The 24,316-nt window shown below is 43.3% G+C and overlaps 1 protein-coding gene across 8 annotated transcripts in view; it reads left to right on the top strand.

Moving 5' to 3' along the window:
• pax7b (paired box gene 7b) overlaps nucleotides 1-24,316 on the top strand; it is a 78,756-nt gene that overhangs the window by 22,697 nt on the left and 31,743 nt on the right. For 4 of the 8 annotated variants that reach the window (XM_036981871.1, XM_036981869.1, XM_036981867.1 and 1 more), the window contains exons 5-6: nucleotides 10,949-11,148; nucleotides 23,736-23,901. In XM_036981871.1, coding sequence (XP_036837766.1) covers nucleotides 10,949-11,148; nucleotides 23,736-23,901 — 366 coding nt within the window. 8 annotated transcript variants of the gene reach the window in all.

The following is a 24,316-nucleotide window of genomic DNA, read 5'->3' as shown; positions in this document are numbered from 1 at the left end:
TGTAATATAACTTTTTGCTTTGAAAAACTCCAACTACAACAACTTTTGTTTGTTAATTTTGTCTTTGTGCAAATAACAACAATGTAACAAAAGGGAAATCTTAAGATTTGATAAAAGTATGAATATACTAGTTTACCCGCTTTCTGAGAAACAGCATTTTCTCCCACACAATAAGAAGGCCTTTCTGAAAAGGACTACGATCATATTGTTAGTAATATCCCACGTCCAATCGGTAGAATGTATGTATAAAAAAGAAGAATCCACCCTTCATGCCCTTCACTGTTTCACACTCAGGCAGAAAGAGCAGAGCAGAGGCCTGGGGAGTCAATATGTCAGCGTTTATGGATGCCCCGCGGAGCTGCACAGGGCTGTCAGGCCTCTATTCATGCTCTAATGGCCCCCTGAGGAGTCTGTCTTTCTGGGCTGAAAGGGCCGGGAGGCCCAGTGGACGCCCTGTTGTTGAAGGTGAGCGTGTGCTCTCATGGACGCCCTATTGTTGAAGGTGAGCGTGTGCTCTCATGGACGCTCTGTTGTTGAAGGTGAGCGTGTGCTCTCATGGACGCCCTGTTGTTGAAGGTGAGCGTGTGCTCTCATGGACGCCCTCTTGTTGAAGGTGAGCGTGTGCTCTCATGGACGCCCTGTTGTTGAAGGTGAGCGTGTGCTCTCATGGACGCCCTGTTGTTGAAGGTGAGCGTGTGCTCTCATGGACGCCCTGTTGTTGAAGGTGAGCGTGTGCTCTCATGGACGCCCTGTTGTTGAAGGTGAGCGTGTGCTCTCATGGACGCCCTCTTGTTGAAGGTGAGCGTGTGCTCTCATGGACGCCCTGTTGTTGAAGGTGAGCGTGTGCTCTCATGGACGCCCTGTAGTTGAAGGTGAGTGTGTGCTCTCATGGACGCCCTGTTGTTGAAGTTGAGCGTGTGCTCTCATGGACGCCCTGTTGTTGAAGGAGGCGTGTGCTCTCATGGATGCCCTGTTGTTGAAGGTGAGTGTGTGCTCTCATGGACGCCCTGTTGTTGAAGGTGAGCGTGTGCTCTCATGGACGCCCTGTTGTTGAAGGTGAGCGTGTGCTCTCATGGACGCCCTGTTGTTGAAGGTGAGCGTGTGCTCTCATGGACGCCCTGTTGTTGAAGGTGAGCGTGTGCTCTCATGGACGCCCTGTTGTTGAAGGTGAGCGTGTGCTCTCATGGACGCCCTCTTGTTGAAGGTGAGCGTGTGCTCTCATGGACGCCCTGTTGTTGAAGGTGAGCGTGTGCTCTCATGGACGCCCTGTTGTTGAAGGTGAGCGTGTGCTCTCATGGACGCCCTGTTGTTGAAGGTGAGCGTGTGCTCTCATGGACGCGCCGCGCCTTCATCCATATGACAAGAGCCATAAAAGAGCACAGCTTTTCGCTGCTTCTCCCTCTCTTCTCTCCTTTCTCCACTCCACGTTATTTTTTGCCCGACCTCAAAAAATGAAAATGGGGCTAATTGTTTGTTGTGAGAGCCGGGCGGCAGGGTAGCCTAGTGGTTAGAGTGTTGGACTAGTAACGGGAAGGTTGCAAGTTCAAATCCCCGAGCTGACAAGGTACACATCTGTTGTTCTTCCCCTGAACAGGCAGTAAACCCACTGTTCCTAGGCTGTCATTGAAAATAAGAATTTATTCTTAACTGACTTGCCTAGTAAAATAAATAAAAAAAAGAGCCAAAGATTATAGAGCCGCATGTCTTTCTTCCTCCCCTTGACTTTTTCTCCTGTTTTGCAGGCGCTCTCTCCTTTCTAAGGAATGTGATTCTATCCAAGAGCAGAGAAAAGAAAAGTATCGGAATTGTCCTTTGGAATGTAGATCGGAGGGAAAATAGACACATTTTTGACAGTGGCAATGAGACACAAGAAAACACTTGAAGGTCGGATTTTTGGTTGGATGTGAGGCTCAGCTTTAGTCCTAAATGAATGAGGAGGGGGTTATAGTGAGTAGCTATGGGCCTCTAGATCATAGTACTCTTGTGGTATGAGATGTACAGTGATGCGAAGGATCTTTTCCCACTCACTTTTGAGTCTCTCGGGAGACACCTGCCCTTTGTCCTAAGCCACCTGTTAAGCAGTGGACAGAACTGATTGTACGGTTTGAGAGAAGAGGGGAAGATCAATGTGATGTAATTTAAGTATATTTATACAGTCAGAGCTTGGTTGAGCATCCATAGTTGACTCTCAACCACACTCATAATCTAAATTGTGCAATACGGTTACTGTACTTTTTTCATTTAGAGTAGTTACTTTTGTTTATTGGAAGCTGATAACAGTAGCCATACTAGTGGCTGTTGATCATCAACTCCAGATTCAATTTGTGATAAATGCCAAGCCAGGCTCTGAAAAGGTCACTGGTGCCTGGGGAGACGATGATAATTCAAGTTGATTTCAGCATATTAACATTAGGTAGGTACATCCTTGCCATATTATCATGTTGGAGCTGTTTTCTGGTTGGCGACTGAGGTAACTAACAGAGAAGATTCTTTATGAATTATTCTGAGTTTTGTATTTCGGTCTCTGGCTCATTGTCTTGCTGAGTGGGTAGTTCCTCTTGTTGCTTGTTTTCATGGAGTACAAAAAGGTTTGTTTTCATATAGTACTCCATGAAAACAAACCTTATAGTACTCCATGAAATCAAACCTTAAAGTACTCTATGAAAACAAACCTTATAGTACTCTAAGGTTGGTTTTCATGGAGTGCTATGAGGTTTGTTTCAATAGAGTACTATACCTTTTGTTTTCATAGAGTACTACAAGGTTTATTTTCATGGAGTACTACAAGGTTTGTTTTCATAGAGTACTACAAGGTTTGTTTTCATGGAGTACTACAAGGTTTGTTTTCATGGAGTACTACAAGGTTTGTTTTCATGGAGTACTACAAGGTTTGTTTTCATGGAGTACTACAAGGTTTGTTTTCATGGAATACTACAAGGTTTGTTTTCATGGAGTACTACAAGGTTTGTTTTCATAGAGTACTACAAGGTTTGTTTTCATAGAGTACTACAAGGTTTGTTTTCATGGAGTACTACAAGGTTTGTTTTCATGGAGTACTACAAGGTTTGTTTTCATAGAGTACTACAAGGTTTGTTTTCATAGAGTACTACAAGGTTTGTTTTCATGGAGTACTACAAGGTTTGTTTTCATAGAGCACTACAAGGTTTGTTTTCATGAAGTACTATACGTTTTGTGTTCATAGAGTACTACAAGGTTTGTTTTCATGGAGTACTACAAGGTTTGTTTTCATAGAGCACTACAAGGTTTGTTTTCATGGAGTACTATACGTTTTGTGTTCATAGAGTACTACAAGGTTTGTTTTCATGGAGTACTACAAGGTTTGTTTTCATGGAGTACTACAAGGTTTGTTTTCATGGAGTACTATACGTTTTGTTTTCATAGAGTACTACAAGGTTTGTTTTCATAGAGTACTACAAGGTTTGTTTTCATGGAGTACTACAAGGTTTGTTTTCATAGAGTACTACAAGGTTTGTTTTCATAGAGTACTACAAGGTTTGTTTTCATAGAGTACTACAAGGTTTGGTTTCATAGAGTACTACAAGGTTTGTTTTCATAGAGTACTACAAGGTTTGTTTTCATAGAGTACTACAAGGTTTGTGTTCATGGAGTACTACAAGGTTTATTTTCATGGAGTACTACAAGGTTTGTTTTCATAGAGTACTACAAGGTTTGTTTTCATAGAGTACTACAAGGTTTGTTTTCATGGAGTACTACAAGGTTTGTTTTCATAGAGTACTACAAGGTTTGTTTTCATAGAGTACTACAAGGTTTGTTTTCATAGAGTACTACAAGGTTTGTTTTCATAGAGTACTACAAGGTTTGTTTTCATGGAGTACTACAAGGTTTGTTTTCATGGAGTACAATATGTTTTGTTTTCATAGAGTACTACAAGGTTTGTTTTCATGGAATACTATACGTTTTGTTTTCATAGAGCACTACAAGGTTTGTTTTCATGGAGTACTACAAGGTTTGTTTTCATGGAGTACTACAAGGTTTGTTTTCATGGAGTACTATACGTTTTGTTTTCATAGAGTACTACAAGGTTTGTTTTCATGGAGTACTATACGTTTTGTTTTCATGGAGTACTACAAGGTTTGTTTTCATGGAGTACTATACGTTTTGTTTTCATGGAGTACTACAAGGTTTGTTTTCATGGAGTACTATACGTTTTGTGTTCATAGAGTACTACAAGGTTTATTTTCATAGAGTACTACAAGGTTTGTTTTCATAGAGTACTACAAGGTTTGTTTTCATGGAGTACTACAAGGTTTGTTTTCATGGAGTACTATACGTTTTGTGTTCATAGAGTACTACAAGGTTTGTTTTCGTGGAGTACTACAAGGTTTGTTTTCATGGAGTACAATATGTTTTGTTTTCATAGAGTACTACAAGGTTTGTTTTCATGGAGTACTACAAGGTTTGTTTTCATGGAGTACTACAAGGTTTGTTTTCATGGAGTACTATACGTTTTGTTTTCATAGAGTACTACAAGGTTTGTTTTCATGGAGTACTATACGTTTTGTTTTCATGGAGTACTACAAGGTTTGTTTTCATGGAGTACTATACGTTTTGTTTTCATGGAGTACTACAAGGTTTGTTTTCATGGAGTACTATACGTTTTGTGTTCATAGAGTACTACAAGGTTTATTTTCATAGAGTACTACAAGGTTTGTTTTCATAGAGTACTACAAGGTTTGTTTTCATGGAGTACTACAAGGTTTGTTTTCATGGAGTACTATACGTTTTGTGTTCATAGAGTACTACAAGGTTTATTTTCATAGAGTACTACAAGGTTTGTTTTCATAGAGTACTACAAGGTTTGTTTTCATGGAGTACTACAAGGTTTGTTTTCATGGAGTACTACAAGGTTTGTTTTCATGGAGTACTACAAGGTTTGTTTTCATGGAGTACTACAAGGTTTGTTTTCATGGAGTACTACAAGGTTTGTTTTCATGGAGTACTACAAGGTTTGTTTTCATAGAGCACTACAAGGTTTGTTTTCATGGAGTACTACAAGGTTTGTTTTCATAGAGTACTACAAGGTTTGTTTTCATGGAGTACTATACGTTTTGTGTTCATAGAGTACTACAAGGTTTGTTTTCATGGAGTACTACAAGGTTTGTTTTCATGGAGTACTATACGTTTTGTGTTCATAGAGTACTACAAGGTTTGTTTTCATGGAGTACTACAAGGTTTGTTTTCATGGAGTACTACAAGGTTTGTTTTCATGAAGTACTATACTGTTTCTATGTTAAATCCATCCTCCAGTTGCACAACTGAATCATCTCCTATGGCTCTCCTAACTTCGCAACACTGAGGGACACACAGGGTAGTGCATTCAGGAGAAAAACTGCCCCATTCTCTGAAAAATTGAAAAGAAGAAGTTGTCAGCTATTTGATGTTGCTGCATGAACATCCCTCCTCTCCAGTATCTGGGGTTGAATCCCATGCAGTCTTGGTGACAGGAAGAGATGTTTATATTCAGGCCTGGAGCAGGAGACAGCACAGAGACAGATGGATGTCAGAGATAGCAGATCCCATCTCAGACATTTGCTGCTTATCACAGGGCCTGTTTGCATAATTAGGCCTTTTGATATTCCTCCCCTCCGACTGACAAAAAGTATAATTGCAACATCAACAACGACAAAAGGCATGCACAAAATAAACAAGTAAACATAAATAGAGAGAAAAGATGGGATGTTATTTTCGTCCTGTGGGAATGTAGGGGAAAAAACGACCAATAAACAAAATGTGCTGTCAGTCACAGTCAACTGGTGTGACTGGGTGCTCTGAGGCTGGTCCTGTGAATGCCTGCAGAACACCAAGCGTGAGGCCTGATCGTAATTATGCTGGAACTAATATGCTTTTCAAAATGAGCCATTATGATCTAATGCTGCACTGCCAAAGCCCTGTCTGTTTTTGTCCCTCTGTCTTGGGTAGTTTGGAAAGGTACAGCTGATATTGAGGCCATTGGTTCTGGTATCAGAAACACCCTGCATGGGACAGGGAGGAGGATACACACCATAGTGTTGAGCTAATACTGACTCAGAGGCAATCTGAGAGACGAAGAATGATGCTTCCACCCCATGTGTCATCACGGAGGCTTCTTAACCACCTGTTATCATTAAATACCTCCCAGGTCTACCATGCATAGTACAAGTATCAATTTCTGACCTATATTTTAAATATTTTACCTAAATATTCACTGACACAATGTTGGTTAGAATTTGACCATATTAGACATCTTGGCATTGAGGAATTTTGTGTTGCCACGTTGAAGCGTTACTATTCGCCTCCTGTGTTGTAGTGTTGTGGTGATCAGTTATACAGTAGCTGTGGGTGTTGGAGTGTAGCCTAGATTCTGTTTCTTTGTGATCATTTTCTAGACTGTCATTGTATGTTTTCTCTGTCCCCTTCACTGCTAATAGACATTGCTATTGTAGGGCTTGTCGTTTATTATAGCATAATGTTCTTGTGGAGCATTGGAGCCAGCAGTCTTTATTGACTGTACAGCCTTGGACAGCAATCCATCTAAGGTCCATCTAAGCCATATTACCTCAGCCTGTCTCCCAGGGGGGAAAGAGAGAGTAGGGGCTCCTCAGAAGGAGGATGGGAGAAAGAGAAGAACAGTCCATAGGGTTAGCGGGCTGTCTGGGAGGGGGTTTGGAGAGGTTTGCGTGATGAGTATTCCATCTGCCTGCAGTCTGAGCTCTGAGCAGACCGTGGGGTCAGCAGTGAGGAGCATCAGGAGAGAGGGAGGACCATCTTTAAACCTCACACTAAACTCACCACTAAACTATTAACCAACTGCTCAGCTTCTCAGAGACAAGACCACTTTTGTTGGTTGTGTTCTGACCTGAGTTGACATTCTGTCTCACTATGGATATTGTTAGAAATAGTAGTGCTTTGTGAAAAAGCTGTGATTTTTGAAAGAGGTAACAGAGAGCTTAAACAATCTCTTTGGGAAACATATGGCTCCATTCATAAGTAAAGAGATTCAATTAAATTATGTCAGTAAAACAATTGGCTCTTCCAGTATAACATGTTTACTTGTCTCCCCTTGTTACTTGAAACATAAAAAAAATGTTTCTGATTTAGAAGACCTCGTCAATATCTGGTTAATTTCTGTTTAAACACTGCTGTATTTTTAAATCAATATTGAGCAGGACCTCTGAGGGCCCTGAAGGAGGATACACGGCTGTCTAATCATACCCACTGGATGGTATACATAATTAGGCCCTAATTGCTATGATAACTGATGAGGCACGAGTGCTTTATCAATATCCCCAGAATCTTCCAATGGAATTACAGCTGAGGCATTATACCCAGGTCTAATCAGGATGTACCTTATTGTTTCAAAGCAGCAAGAAGTGTTAGAGAATTGACCTCAACGCCCACAGGGATTGAGTTTATTCCAAGGTAGTAGGCTAATCATCCAGCATTTTGTCCTGTATCAACATGGACAGATTTGTAAACCAAGGAGACATGTGTTATTCAAATTCAAAAGCTTTGTTGTCTGGGAAACAGATAGTAAGTGTTTATTCTTCCATAATTTAGGCCCGAGAGGCACTGCATCTATAAATATCAAACAACCACTAAATAAAAAGATTTGGTGCAGAGCCCGTGATCTATCGGTAACGCTCCCGGCCAGTCACAAGACCGGGGTTCAGTCCTCGTGTCTACCCTTCCTACTGCTCTCCTGCTTGCCTGTCTGCTCTCCTGCTTGCCTGTCTGCTCTCCTGCTTGCCTGTCTGCTCTCCTGCTTGCCTGTCTGCTCTCCTGCTTGCCTGTCTGCTCTCCTGCTTGCCTGTCTGCTCTCCTGCTTGCCTGTCTGCTCTCCTGCTTGCCTATCTCCCCCTTTGTTTCCAGCTGTTTGAATAAAGTATAACATGTTAGACATATTTAAATGAAACGATGTGGATACTGTGTAATCCACGCAGTGTCATTATAATTCGACTTGTTTGTTTATGTAGATAGTCTTATGTTGTCTGCTGAAGGGTTTTACCTGAAAATAGGGTGGCCAGTAAAATATGTTAACCAGACAGCCATGCAACTCTGTGTTGCACCAACAATGAGAGGAACCATACAGTGCATTTAACTGGAATTCTGTTTCTGTCACAACCCATTTTGGTACATGTGGGGGCCCCAGTGTTGTTGATTAATCTTGGCATCCCGTTCAGAAAAGTGTCGTCTGGATAGAGATGAGGTTTGCTTCTCACATCCCTGTTTCCCAAACTCACATCTAATAGGGCTGTTGACCTTCACCGAGAGCTTGCTGCTTGCTGCCTGTAGTTCATGCACGCAAACAGATGTGTTGTGTGCCATGACACATGTCACTATAACCAGGGCTCAATGACAGGTGGCAGTACATAGTCATTAGTCTTGTTTGTCATGCAGTTTGTTTGTAAATCCTTTGCAAAATGCTAACATTGGAGTATAGGGGGAGGATTCATTTTTTAAATGTTTTAAGTACTGGCTAGCCTATATCCACTTACGCAACTTTCCATCCGATCACATAGATAAACAAAGGAAGAGAAATATGAGCAAAATAGAATAGTAGAATTCTGTGGTGTCTGTTTGGTTTTAAACCGTTGAGCAGCCCTCCTCTCTGCCCGCATGGCCCCCCTTTCCCCCCACCCTTGCCCCGCCCTGTAGGACACAGAGGTGACTTTGAAAAGTGATCTATAGACCGCTGTGCCGGTCTCAAGTGTTGTCATGGCGAGTTAGCGGCAAATCGCTATGCGCATCCTCATAAAACCAACAAAGGGATATGCCATATATGTACATATTCAACATTGTATGTTCAAGGCTGTTCTCTACAAAAGTGGGAGCCAGTGTTGGGGAATCAATCTTTATTAAAAAGGGTTAGACGAAAGAATTGATTTAATGAATGCGGCCTCATGTCCTGCGGCCGCATGTAATCCGCAGAGAATCGTTAGGCGTGAGCTCAGGGGGACAAAAAGACGTTCTCAGAAGACTCATCGAGTGGCCTGTAATGATAGTCTCCATATAATCCCATAATTCCTTGTTTAATTAAACTCCAGAGCCGGCCTTGAGACCCAGCCAGATTTGGTTCCTCTTTTATTCTCACAGTTGTTATTTGAAGGCTATTTGGCTTCAGTTTGTCCATGTGGTATGCTGAAACATTCGAGAGGGCTTTGTTGAACTGAGCTTAGTTGTGCCCATAGCCAATACAGGGGATTCACCTGGGCTAACTCTCAGAAGACCGTTATGGTTGTCATTATAGTTGGGGAGAAAGCTTTTCTGTAAGGGACAATGAGTTTTGTTCTATAGACTATCTCTCGTTTTTTGTTCTTTACCCTTCTCTCCTTCTGGACTGTAGATGTATGATGCAATCCAGCTAGGCCTAGAGCAACACTGGCTTGTCAATGTCTCAATGAGCACATTTGTGAAAATATGCATTTTATAACAGGAAATGAACAGGGCCATGTAGTTTGAATAGACATGCAGAGGAGGTGAAAATTATGCAATTTCCTAAATTCAGTTATAATGGTAATGTGCTGTGGTAATACATATTCGCTGTCAGAAACATTCCTCTTGGCCAGGATTGGATGGCTTTGTGCAGTATCTATATTCCTCTAGCGAAAATGCAGCAGCTTAGTTGAATGCATAAAAGTACTGTAAGATATATTGTAATTAATTTATTGACAGCAGTATCATAGAAAGACAGAATATGGGACTGAATGGTTCTGGTGTGATATTGTTGTAGTGTTCTGTATATTCTGGCTCTACTGTTCTTTTTAGCAGCAGTGTGCCCTGGGCCATTGTGAGAGAATAGTGTGGTGAGGAACAGCAAGGTGGCCTGGGTAGATTAACCCTTCCATCCAGCGCCCCCTCCCCTCCTGCCCCCAACCGCCTCCTGCCCTCTGCCTCCAGCCTCTGGCGCCTCTCTCCCCCGCTCTCTCTCTCTCAAGGCAGGTTTGGGTATCAGGCCTCTCATACACTGTATAAATATCCACAGATTAAGATAATATTTGCTCTGTTGTGCTCGGAGAGAGGGAAAGCTGTCATTTGAAGCTTCTTTGCAGCCTCTCCCCCTCAAGCGACAGCCTCTGATGTGGGTTTTGCCCCTAAACTACTAAAAGGGGCTTTTAGGGCTTGTATTGACCATTTCAGGGTTTCATCCATCCTTTTTATTAGGGCTGGGATGATAACAGTACCGCGATACTAACGAGTATCGTGACATGGAAACAAAGCACAAAGTAGATTTCACTTCTTTAGGAAAACAGCCCTAATGTTGGAAAATCATTATGTTGTTATCCAGAGTCACATTTATTTCGCCATGGAAAACATATTGTGATACTGGTATCGTCACAGCCCTACTTTTTATTGCCTTTTTCAATGATTTAGGTTAATTAACAAAAAATGCTGTCAGAACAGAGGCTTGAGGGTAAACACAGACACAGCAGCCCATCTGTAAATAGCACACCCAACTACCTCATGCACATATTGTTATTCATTTTTTTGCTCTTTTGCACCCCAGTATCTCTACCTGCACATCTATCAATCCAGTTAATGCTAAATTGTAATTATTTTTGCCCTATGGCCTATTTATTGCCATACCTCCCTAACCTTACTACATTTGCACAGACTGTATATAGATGTTCCTTTTGTGTTATTGACTGTACGTTTGTTTATGTGTAACTCTGTGTTGTTGTTTTTGTCGCACTGCTTTATCTTGACCAGGTCGCAGTTGTAAATGAGAACTTGTTCTCAACTGGCCTACCTGGTTCAATAAAGGTTAAATAAAAAATAACAAATAAAGACAACTGAAGAGATAAATAACTAACCAGTAAAATTGACTTCCTTTCCATTGTTACTAAATTCCCTTGTATTATTTTAGTGTATTTCCTAGTATTAACTGAGCTGGCTCTTCCCCTCTTCTCCCTCTTCCCCTTTGGCCCAGGTAATCGTACAGATGAGGGTTCAGACGTGGAGTCGGAGCCGGACCTTCCCCTGAAGAGGAAGCAGCGTCGCAGCCGCACCACCTTCACAGCCGAGCAGCTTGAGGAGCTGGAGAAAGCCTTTGAGAGGACACACTACCCAGACATCTACACCAGGGAAGAGCTGGCCCAGAGGACCAAGCTCACTGAGGCCCGCGTGCAGGTTAGTTAGACACACAAACAGTCAATGCAACACACATTCTGTCATGGCTGCTGAGCATTATCCAGGTGTTTAGCACTGTTTTCCTGTACTGTCATGGCTGCTGAGCATTATCCAGGTGTTTATCACACTAATCTAAAGCACTGTTTTCCTGTACTGTCATGGCCAAAAGTTTTGAGAATGACACAAATTTTAATTTCCACAAGGTTTGCTGCTTCAGTGACTTTAGATATTTTTGTCAGATGTTACTATGGAATACTGAAGTATAATTCCAAGCATTTCATAAGTGTCAAAGGCTTTTATTGACAATTACATGAGGTTGATGCAAAGAGTCAATATTTGCAGTGTTAACCCTTCTTTTTCAAGACCTTTGTAATCTGCCCTGGCATGCTGTCAATTAACTTCTGGGCCACATCCTGACTGATGGCAGCCCATTCTTGCATAATTAATGCTTGGAGTTTGTCAGAATTTGTGGGTTTTTGTTTGTCCACCTGCCTCTTGGGGATTGACCACAAGTTCTCAATGGGATTAAGGTCTGGGTAGTTTCCTGGCCTTAGACCCCAAATATTGATGTTTTGTTCCCTTAGCCACTTAGTTATCACTTATGCCTTATGTCAAGGTGCTCCATCATGCAGGAAAAGGCATTGTTTGTCACCAAACTGTTCCTGGATGGTTGGGAGAAGTTGCTCTCGGAGGATGTGTTGGTACCATTCTTTATTCATGCCTGTGTTCTTAGGCAAAATTGTGAGTGAGCCCACTCCCTTGGCTGAGATGCAACCCCACACATGAATGATCTCAGGACGCTTTACTGTTGGCATGACACAGGACTGATGGTAGCGCTCACCTGGTCTTCTCCGGACAAGCTTTTTTCCGGATGCCCCAAACAATCGGAAAGGGGAATCATCAGAGAAAATGACTTTACCCCAGTCCTCAGCAATCCAATCCCTGTACCTTTTACAGAATATCAGTCTATCCCAGATGTTTTTCCTGGAGAGAAGTGACTTCTTTGCTGCCCTTCTTGACACCAGGCCAACTTCCAAAAGTTTTTGCCTCACTGTGCGTGCAGATGCACTCACACCTGCCTGCTGCCATTCCTGAGCAACCTCTGTACTGGTGGTGCCCTGATCCAGCAGCTGAATTAACTTCAGGAGACGGTCCTAGCGCTTGCTGGACTTTCTTGGGCGCCCTGAAGCCTTCTTCACAACAATTGAACCGCTCTCCTTGAAGTTCTTGATGATCCGAAAAATGGTTGATTTAGGTGCAACGTTACTGCAGCAATATCCTTGCCTGTGAAGCCCTTTTTGTGCAAAGCAATGAAGACGGCACGTGTTTCCTTGCAGGTAACCATGGTTGACAGAGGAAGAACAATGATTCCAAGCACCACCCTCCTTTTGAAGCTTCCAGTCTGTTATTCGAACTCAATCAGCATGACATAGTGATCTCCGGGCTTGTCCTCGTCAACACTCACACCTGTGTTAACGAGAGAATCACTGACATGATGTCAGCTGGTCCTTTTGTGGCAGGGATGAAATGTTTTTTGGGGATTCAGTTAATTTGCATAGCAAAGAGGGACTGCAATTAATTGCAATTCATCTGATCACTCTTCATAACATTCTGGAGTATATGCAAATTGCCATCATACAAACTGAGGCAGCAGACTGTGAAAATTAATATTTCTGTCATTCTCAAAACTTTTGGCCACAACTGTACATGACAAACTTCAGTTTTTATATCCTGCCATAGTCTTACGAAATAATAAAAATCTACCCATCTACACAACTTACTCTACATTTTCAAAGTGAAATAATAATATAAAAAATATAAAAATGACTACTACTACTAATAATAATAAAAGAAGGCATCTTGATTGCGTTGTCTTCACACCCCAGAGAAAATCTAACACTGACATAGTTTTATTAGGGGGGGGGGGCAATTATACAACTTTTAATGCCAAAGACACCAGAATGGCTTTCCAAGAGGTGTTGAATCTGCTTTAAAATCAGAGGCAATGTTTGAATATAGCTTCCAATCAATGATTCCCATCCAAATGTACTGAGCTTAAACAATTTTGACAAAAGCAATGGATATACTGTATGTTGCCCTAAGAGTTGTGCAAAATTGGTATCATCTTATTCAAAATGATGAACAGCTGTAATGGCTGCCCAAGGTTCTTCCTTCAAGTATTAACTCTGGGGTGTGAAGACACGCAATCAAGACATCTTCATTGTATCACTTGGAACATTTTCTTTAACCTCTCTTTCACTTCGGAACTGTGGAGTATGTTGTGTAGATCGGAGGCAAAACAAATCCCATTTAATTCCTTTTTAGATGACATTTTAAGGCAGCAAAATTTGAAGATTGTGCTAGAGGTATGTAGAGTTACTAGCGACAATATTCATTCATCCAAGTGCAGGTCTTTTTTACCCATATTTTACCTCCTCACCTCACCTGGGAGTTGTGTCTGTGAGTCCTCATCTGTTCTAAGAAGGCCTTGACAGGGGAGGCTCCATTGTTTTACACCCAAGACTCCACAGGACCTGCCTGACAGCTTGTGTACCATGTGGTTTTATGTAACACTGAAGGAAAATACAGTAGAGTTATAGCAGCAGCTGTTCAGAAGGGAGGGAGGGAGATAAAGAGAGAGAGGAGATGAGAAAGAGAGTGAGGCAAAGAGAGGGAGAGAGAGAGGAAATGCATTCCTGATGGATTTCTCATTTCGGCCTTTGGCCAGCATCTCTCACTTTCAAGCCTGCCGCCGCTTGTAAAACCATGTGCATATCATGGAGGGTCCCTCATCCTCTCCAGGGACCTCATGCCCTGACAACAACATTAATCAATCAGATGCTAGTAAAAAAAAGGGCAACCCTCTCTTCTTACCACAACCCCTCGCTCACTCCCCTTGAACCTCCCAAACTCTGAACCACCCCGCGCGCTAACTGTTCCTCACACTCCAAACATGCGGTTAGGGGTAACTGATTCCACACATGTCTTTGTCTGTCTTGCAAACCCTCCAAACAGAAAGATGTCTAACTGGTTACTGCAGCACTCGGTGGAGGATGCTGAGAGATTTATCTCATGCATATTTTCTTGCGCTATATTACATTTCAGAATGTTTCAAATATGCTTATGAGGCACAATTGGACATGAGATTGGGAAGGTCTTTCAGTTATTATTTGATGAATCTCTTTTTCTGAAGATTCTCCTCCATTACAGTGTAAAGCATGTCTCATGAAATACATCTGGAAAAGACATGCATGTCTAATATAATTTGAGTTATGACAGATGGGTTACAATGCTTCGTATTTACAATGTCATTTGGACAGATTTTTGAATTTAGACCCTGTAGAGTGGAGCTTGTGAAGCTCATTGTGATTGGTCTCGAAGATGAAAAGATCCAGCAAACCTATGTAAGATTGGTTGAGCAGAGTGCCATGTAGGCTAGAGCAGGGGTTCCCAAATTGTTTGGTTTAGGGGACCACTTAGCAATAGCAAATTTATTGTGGACCCCCTCATAATATCAGAACACAACACCTACTTCAGAGTGCGATAAAAATATACTTTTTGACTATGACTTCTGCAGTGCATGGCTGCACTAATTCGGTCTCGGGCCCTGGGATTGTTTTTTTAAAAGCCCCCCTCTTTGCATCACAGTGAAAATGCTGCAGTTTTAAAGCTAATTTCCTGCAATTCTACACATTTTGCCATGGGACAGAGAGAAAATATTGCAGTTTTAAAACTTAAATGACAGTGGATTATGTCAACAACAAAAATGTGTGGGGGGGAATACAAGAATACTTTTTTGGGGATAATACTGTGGATACCAATATCCCGTGAGCCTCCCAGGCCCATGTGCTTCTAAGGGTCAAGAACATACATTTTGGATGAATACTATTACATTGTATTGTATCGCACCCTCTAAACTTTTTTCACTGACCCCAAATTCAGTTAATCTGTTGTTTAATACACATAAAAATAGTAATAATTTCGATCTACCCCACTGGGAACCCTTGGGCTACAGAGCATAGAGAGTCCTCTGTCTTGTCCATGTTCCAGGCACTTCACAACCATATTTGTAGGTCAATTACATTGACATATTAGAGAGAATCCCTTCAGGCATTTGCCACTTTCGAGTATTTCTGGGAATCGATGGTAATTTGAAGTCTAAAAATGAAGAAAAAAAATGAACAGGGTTGAAAACTAAAAGGCCACTTTTTCTCTCCTGCGAGATAATAGAGCTAAATGATGTCATGTGAAAACCTGAGTTATTTAAATCATGGACATCATTTGTTAATGCAGTTTCCCTCATCATCTCATTTTGAAACGCTTTGAAAGTCTCCAAAGATCAAATCAAACTTAATTTTCTGAGAAGGTCACCCCAAGAAACTGACTCTAGTTAACCAAAGTAAATAATGACCATCGGTCTTCAATGTTGCTCAGCGGTTTGGCAAGGTAGATGGGAGGAGGATTTTGGACGGACTATGAAGCCCATTGTAGCGTTGTTTCATTTTCAGGAGTCATGTGTGTCTTTTTCATTGGCTCTGCTAGAGCACTGCCCCATTGAACACCAAAGACTTACCCTGCTCATCATCAACCTGCTCTTACCCTGCTCCTCATCAACCTGCTCTTACCCTGCTCCTCATCAACCTGCTCTTACCCTGCTCCTCATCAACCTGCTCTTACCCTGCTCCTCATCAACCTGCTCTTACCCTGCTCCTCATCAACCTGCTCTTACCCTGCTCCTCATCAACCTGCTCTTACCCTGCTCCTCATCAACCTGCTCTTACCCTGCTCCTCATCAACCTGCTCTTACCCTGCTCCTCATCAACCTGCTCTTACCCTGCTCCTCATCAACCTGCTCTTACCCTGCTCCTCATCAACCTGCTCTTACCCTGCTCCTCATCAACCTGCTCTTACCCTGCTCCTCATCAACCTGCTAAAGTCCTCAGACACATCCTCAATAAAACAACCACACTGACCACTGGAGACATGTTGATATAAGAACAACTTGGTGAAGCCTCTTCTCTAAAACTGCTCCAAATTCAATCAATACATTTAAAAAAGCCAAAGGATGGATTTTGGTGTGTGAACTTGACAGTTTTAGTGCAGTGCGTTTTGAAGATGTCAGCCAGCTGGGTTTTCACATAGGTACCCAAATGGTCCATCTCTGGGCAGGACTGAAGAACCTTTGGCCTGAGAGCTGACCTGCTCCAGCACAGCTGCAATGACGCATCTTCCAGATGTCAACGAGTAGGGAGGCTGAGAGGGCAGTGCTGTGAGGGAGAAACCCAGCAGAAGGGCGGTGTTGTAAGGTCTTAAAGATTTGAGTAGGATTTGAGGTGGTGGTTACGGCTTACCCTGTTAGTTGTTTTTGATCTCTAGGTGATCATCTATAAAGCAGGGTGTGTGGTATACACTGCAGTCAGTTACAGTAACTATTATCTGTGAGGGTAAATGGACCCACTCCAAGCCGAGAGCTCTTGTGTGGAAGGGTGCTCAGGAGGACGCCTGGTTTAACGAGAAGTGACAAGTGTTTGGTTTACCAGTGACTCCACAGCCCAAACTCACTGCCCCATAAACTCAGCCAACCCAAACCCCCTCTCCTCCCTTCCCTGCCTGCCATCTTGTGTCACACTATCTCATCCATCTTCATCAGGCCCACCACCACCTAAAACACATCACCCAGCAGCTCCCCGCAACACTTTCCCAGCCCACTGTTTTATCACCCCAACTGACAAATTAGGGGATCTGATCCATATCTCACAGCCATTAGGTCCAGGCTACCCGTCCCTATAAATCTATCTACCTGTCCCTATAAATCTAGTGTCCCGTCCCTATAAATCTAGCTACCCGTCCCTATAAATCTAGCTACCCGTCCCTATAAATCTAGCTACCCGTCCCTATAAATCTTGCTACCTGTCCCGATAAATCTAGCTACCCGTCCCTATAAATCTTGCTACCCGTCCCTATAAATCTCACTACCCGTCCCTATAAATCTAGCTACCCGTCCCTATAAATCTCGCTACCTGTCCCGATAAATCTAGCTACCCGTCCCTATAAATCTCGCTACCCGTCCCTATAAATCTCACTTCCCGTCCCTATAAATCTAGCTACCCGTCCCTATAAATCTAGCTACCTGTCCCTATAAATCTAGCTACCTGTCCCTATAAATCTTGCTACCTGTCCCTATAAATCTAGGTACCTGTCCCTATAAATCTCACTACCTGTCCCTATAAATCTAGCTACCTGTCCCTATAAATCTCGCTACCTGTCCCTATAAATCTAGCTACCCGTCCCTATAAATCTAGCTACCTGTCCCTATAAATCTGACTACCTGTCCCTATAAATCTAGGTACCTGTCCCTATAAATCTAGCTACCTGTCCCTATAAATTTAGCTACCTGTCCCTATAAATTTAGCTACCTGTCTCCTGCTCTGAGCGCCCCACTCTCTGTGCTGCCATTCTGCATCTGAAATAAAACACTCATTCCTGACTGGACCAGGCAGTGGAGTCCTTCCAAAGACTATTAAGAAGAGAAAAGGGCATCACTTGTGTCTATCCTTCAGAAGTTTGGGCCAGGTGGAGGGGGGTTGCTGTTGAGCGAGGGAGGGTAGAGAACAGAGGGAGGGGGGCCAGACCCTGGGCCTTAGCGTTGTAAATCAGTGCTCCTCTCCTCCTCACACATGAAGTGAATTACATTCTCTTCTATTTAGGCTGAAGTTTTTACGAGGCCGACTCTACCTCTTCTGAGGAGACTCATCTGAGCGGTGGCGGCGCTGGCTGGCTCGCTTAGCGAATCTGTCACATAGATCCCCTTTCATTACCAATAAACATTCTGCATGTAGCTATTATAGTTAGAGGGATCTAATAAGGTATAAGCATAGCCTTTTATGAAGCGTAGAAATCAATTTGGGAAGACGTTTTTCTCTCTATCTGGAGAGTGCGCTAGGCTTCTGATGCTAGCCGCGACACAGAGAGTAGAGGATCCTGCTCTGTTTGTCTCTGTGGTGCCCTGTCTCTGATCTCTGAGGCCTCTATGGAGAGGCTGAGGAGAGATCCCAGCACTACCTCATAGTGTCACAGAATAGATTATAGACTTTCTATTGAATGTCTTATTTTCATGTTGAACAACCAAATCTTGCAGAGTTCCATCTTGACCCATCTTGTCAATCCCCCAAAACTGAAAGGGACATATTGTCACACATTCATCAAATATCAAATCAAATCAAATGTATTTATATAGCCCTTCGTACATCAGCTGATATCTCAAAGTGCTGTACAGAAACCCAGCCTATAACCCCAAACAGCAAGCAATGCAGGTGTAGAAGCACGGTGGCTAGGAAAAACTCCCTAGAAAGGCCAAAACCTAGGAAGAAACCTAGAGAGGAACCAGGCTATGTGGGGTGGCCAGTCCTCTTCTGGCTGTGCCGGGTGGAGATTATAACAGAACATGGCCAAGATGTTCAAATGTTCATAAATGACCAGCATGGTCGAATAATAATAAGGCAGAACAGTTGAAACTGGAGCAGCAGCACGGCCAGGTGGACTGGGGACAGCAAGGAGTCATCATGTCAGGTAGTCCTGAGGCATGGTCCTAGGACTCAGGTCCTCCGAGAGAGAGAAAGAAAGAAAGAATTAGAGAATTAGAGATAGCATACTTAAATTCACACAGGACACCGAATAGGACAGGAGAAGTACTCCAGATATAACAAACTGACCCTAGCCCCCCGACACAAACTACTGCAGCATAAATACTGGAGGCTGAGACAGGAGGGGTCAGGAGACACTGTGGTCCCATCCGAGGACACCCCCGGACAGGGCCAAACAGGAAGGAAAGACAGATATATTCGTATTATATACCTTAGGTTAAACACAATGATGTCACAGAGATATATCATGAAATAGAGATTTACCAGGTTGTTTCTATGCTAGGTGATTACCAATGGCAGGAGAGAATGGCATATTAGGATTCAGTAGGAGAGCCCACCCAACACAACATGCATCCATGCTCCCACCAGTCTGGCTTTATGTCGGTTCCATAAAGGAATGAATTGCGTTTATGTAGATTGTGGAGGAGAAATTGTTGCAATGCATCCGTGTGAATGTTGGAACAGTTTGTTATTATTAGAATTGAAATGACTTTCCTTCCGTCCCTCTGTATTCCTGATACTTATCGAGCTAATCCCACTCTCCTCTCAAATTCACCCTCACAGCCTCTCTAATTAGCATAGTGCCAGTCTGGCAGGCAGGCAGAGAGAGAAACAGCCAGAGCCAGTGAGGGTGGGTAGCGCATGGTTTAAAACCAATGAGGATTTCTATGTTGTTTTGCCTCTTTGCACTACTGTGGTCATTGTGTTTGTGGAGTGCACCGTTGAGAATACATGAGAAGAAGGGTTCATCCTTGTTTTTGTAGCGCATAGTTCACTTTGTGGAATGTGTACACGTGGCACCGCTGTCTTAAGAAATGTAGAATAGTTACAATAACTTTAAATAAAGACAATTAGATCCTATTTGAGACAAAGGGTTTGAGTGCAATGTAATGTCATGCATTGCAGTGTTGTGTTAGTGTTATCGTAGATCAGTGATAAGCGAATGGGATTCTCAGCTCTGTAGAGTCCATTGTGTTAGTGAGTGAGGTCTAGAGAAATGGTGGAATACAGACCCAGGCCACCCTCTCAGATAAGAGATAACATCCCACTGGGCAAAGACACTCGATCAATTTCTAATTTTCATTTAAATTTGGTTGAGTTGTCAACTAACATGAATTCAATGTGAAATCAACAAGAAAATGTACCATGTCATTGGATTTAGGTTGGGTGAACAAAATGCTAAAAGCCCTTTTTTTACCCAATTATTTTTCCACATTGATTCAATGTCATCACATTGATTATTTGTGTTGAAATGAATTGGAAACAATGTTGGTTAACCAGTTTTTGCCCAGTGGGATGAAAGGATACACTGTATATGTGCCGCTGCCAAATCAAAACGAGATAAAAGCAACTGTTGTTAACACATATCTCTCCAGACCTTCACTTCACCAGACTCGGGGATGTTTCCAGGACCTTCAACTTGCCTGACGTTCGTTCCAACCTTAATTTCCCCCAACCCCCCCTACAGTCCCATGCCACCCCCCTCCATGTCTGAGCTCAGCTCAGCCCAGTAGCTCAAGCGGGTCTCTTTTTGTCTCCCAGGCTCCACTAAGCTCTAGTCCTAAGAGATGTGGTTGTGCCCCAGGTTTTCTACCATCCCCCCACCCTCCAACTTTCCCCAGTATCTCTCAGGGATACTGAACATAGTCCATGTTAGTCCAAGTGTAGAGGAAGCCAGGAAACCAGCAAACCTCTTACACTGGCAAAACAGGACAGAGGTGGATGCTGTAGTAGCAGACTTTGAGGTGAAATGGAGCAGGGATGAAGCTCTCTCTCTGTAGTGGAGAGGAATTCAACCGGATTGGGGAGAGCAGTGGATAATCTGTGGTCCAAGGTGACTTTGTGATCGGGTTCCAGAGTACAACTTCAAATGCTCCTCCTGTTTGTGTTGTGTGTCCATGTTTGTCTGTGTGTGTGCACTCGTGCGCGTGCATATGTGCGTGCACGCCTGTTGCTGTTGTAGATCCCATGGCTGCTGGAGAAAACATTCCATCTCCTCTGAATCAGCAGTGACGCATGGCCCCCTCTCGCCCAACAATACAGTATTGACCTGGTCACATTGGACCCAATGTTTGCCAGCGTTAACTCGATAGCGGTGCAGCCGTTGGCATTTTAGTTGACTTGAGTAGCTAGGCGTCATAGCGGGCTCGTTCAAAGCCTCGGAGTAAATTCACTTAGACAGATGCGCTTCACAGACACCCCTCTCATTAAAGTGGATGGGTGAGAGAGAAAGAGAGACAGAGAGATAGAGAGACAGAGAGAAAGAGAGACAGAGAGACAGAGAGACAGAGAGAAAGAGAGACAGACAGAGAAAGAGAGACAGAGAGAAAGAGAGACAGAGAGAGAGAGAAAGAGAGACAGAGAGAAAGAGAGACAGAGACAGAGAAAGAGAGACAGAGAGACAGAGAAAGAGAGAAAGAGAGACAGAGAGACAGAGAGAGAGACAGAGAGACAGAGAAAGAGAGTCAGAGAGAGAGACAGAGAGACAGAGAAAGAGAGTCAGAGAGAGAGACAGAGAGACAGAGAGAGAGAGAGAACGTGAGACAGAGAGAGAGAGAGAGAGACAGACAGAGAGAGAGAGAAAGAGAGACAGAGAGAGAGAGAGAGAGAACGTGAGACAGAGAGAGAGAGAGAGAGAGAGAGAGAGAGAGAGAGAGAGAGAGAGAGAAAGAGAGACAGAGAGAGAGAGAAAGAGAGCGAGTGTTAAAGTGTTTTGTGTTTGCCATGATAGAACACCTCCTGCCTGTGGCTTGACTGACAAAAATAAGGAAGTGTAATGGAACATAAAAGAGGGGCGGGGTGTGGGGTGAGGTTCAGAGGTCAGAGGTGAGGTGGCACTGCAGTGCCGGGTGATTGGGCGTGTGTGGAAGGAAGGGGTGTGTCCCCATGGCAGGCAGCTGTTTGTCCAGCTCCAGCTCAGAACCAGCACCACGCTCCACTACATCCCAATAGCAGCCACATCAGTGAGGGCAGCAGGGAGCCCTGAGCCATCACAGTTCTTTATTTGGTCTAGAAGAGTTTGTTTGTTGAATGGAAAGTGTGAGGAAATGATCTGCTTCCAGAAGAGGCTTCCTGTTGGTTGGGGTTAGAAGTTGAGTGACTTATTTCTCACGAGTGCTTGGACAGTGAGGTATTATTATCTCAGTCCCTTTTTATCATGAGATGCTCTTGATGAGGCAGACAATCAAAACTGAGATTTTTCTTTATGTGATTGAGATCTCTGTGTATGTGAATTTATGTGCAGCATTTGTTTGCGTTCAGGAGGAGAGGCCTCAATAGCAGTGAGTCTGTCCCTGTGTTAGTCCCTTGAAAGTTAGACTCTTTAAGAGCTGTTTAAAAGGGACGCCCCCTCTTTGTTCCCAGTGTTCTGACTGGCGTATGGAAGCCCTTTTGTCCCCTCCTTTCATCTGGCTTCACAATAGGCCAGGCCGTTTGAAACACAACAGTAGATGAACTGCGCTGACAGTGTATTAAACTCTGATGAATTGCCAGTGCGAGGCATAGATCAGTGTCCTTCAACCTTTAGCCCACATTGGGCCCAGGCCTTGTCTTGGTTAAATGGAACAGGTTGCTGGCTGTATGGCTGCTCTTTTCAAAAGGCCTGATTATATTCATGTTTTGTTGAAGCAGAAGCCTTTTTAAAATGTGTAAATCACTGCAGTTATAAAGGACTCTCTTTAGTCACTTCCATTCAGGGAGTTGACATTGTGCATTCGTAGTTGCATTTTGATATAATTCTACATTTTATTTAGCTACCAAGATGTAAACAATGTGTGGTTAGACTGCGAAAAATAATATGTATTCATGTTTTTTTTAAATTACAGATAAACTGCTAAATCCATCCACTTAGTATAATATCATTGAAATATTTCACTAAGTATGAGAGAGAGAGAGAGAGAGAGAGAGAGAGAGAGAGAGAGAGAGAGTATACATACTATTGACAAGAGAGTATGCACAACTGTGGTGGCATTCTTTATGGCATCCAAGTGTCTAATAGGTTCACAAACATACTTGAGATGTCTGATATGCAGCTTGTGGCCCCTACCTCTGACCCCTTAATGACTTCTTAGGGCAGACTGTTGACACAGATCACAGCTTCAGCCACTTAAGAAGAACAACAAGTTCAGAACACTGGACCTCCATGCAGGCTTTGGTTCCTCCAGGGACAAGCTAGCTCCACCAACACCATCTTTAACAGCAACAGGCAGATGAATCACAGGTGGTAGGACTACACACACAATTAATCTGGAGCATTCTGGAATCATAGATCCATTTGATAATATATACATTGTGTTAACATATTCACCTATTCCTTTGCACAGAACATGAAGAGAAAATTATGGCTATTCTGGTATACACAACCTTGTGCTTGCTGAGAGTTAGAGGGTGCTTCACTCTTACAGACGGCTTATCATAGAGTAGCTAAACTGAGTGGAAGGTAGACATTCTCTCTCTCTGTCTTGCTCTCTCTCTCTCGGTCTTGCTCGCTCTCTATCTCTCTCTCGCTCTCTCTCTCTCTCTCTCTCTCTCTCTGTCTGTCTGTCTTGCTCTCTCTCTCTCGGTCTTGCTCGCTCTCTCTCTCTCTCTCTCCGTGTCTGTATTGCTCTCGCTCTCTCTCTCTCTCTCTCTCTCTCTCTCTCTCTCTCTCTCTCTCTCTCTCTCTCTCTGTCTGTCTTGCTCTCTCTCTCTCTCGGTCTTGCTCGCTCTCTCTCTCGCTCTCTCTCTCTCTGTCTGTATTGCTCTCGCTCTCTCGCTCTCTCGCTCTCTCTCTCTCTCTCTCTCGCTCTCTCTCTCGCTCTCTCTCTCTCTCTGTCTGTATTGCTCTCGCTCTCTCGCTCTCTCTCTCTCTCTGTCTGTATTGCTCTCGCTCTCTCTCTCTCTCTCTCTCTCTCTCTGTTTGTAGTTTGTCCTCTTCGTCCTCCTCATCAGTTCTTTTCCCTCCAGGTGTGGTTCAGCAACAGAAGGGCCAGATGGCGCAAGCAGGCAGGAGCCAATCAGCTGGCCGCCTTCAACCACCTGTTACCTGGAGGCTTCCCGCCCACAGGGATGCCCAGCCTACCTACCTACCAGCTACCTGAGTCCTCATACCCCGGCACTACACTGTCACAGGGTAAGACACACCCACATGCCCACACACACACACACACACACACACCGACACGCACACACACATGCGCACACACTCAGACACAAGCCTCCACATCTGCTTATCCCAGAGGCTCTGTTTAGGGCTCAAATATTTGTGTAAATGGACATGATTGATCTACTCTAGATATCACTTGGGTTACAAATATCTATGCTTTGTCTGCTACACGTTTAGAACATGTTAACAGAATGTTATATCATAAAACAGTTATGTGCTAAATATAGGATCTATACAGCAACTAGCCTGTGTTACACAATGACAGGGAAACAGCCTAAGGCTTTAACGGAGATTCAAATCAAATCAAGAGCAGGATATTTCTAAGCTACATACAGTATGAAAAGGGGACACATTATGTCTGAGCCGGCATAAGCCACTGCTA

Source organism: Oncorhynchus mykiss, chromosome 7, assembly GCF_013265735.2.
Source record: "Oncorhynchus mykiss isolate Arlee chromosome 7, USDA_OmykA_1.1, whole genome shotgun sequence".
Taxonomy (NCBI): Eukaryota; Metazoa; Chordata; class Actinopteri; order Salmoniformes; family Salmonidae; genus Oncorhynchus; species Oncorhynchus mykiss.
Note: the sequence above shows the minus strand (reverse complement) of the source record. Positions and strands in the feature narration are given on the sequence as shown.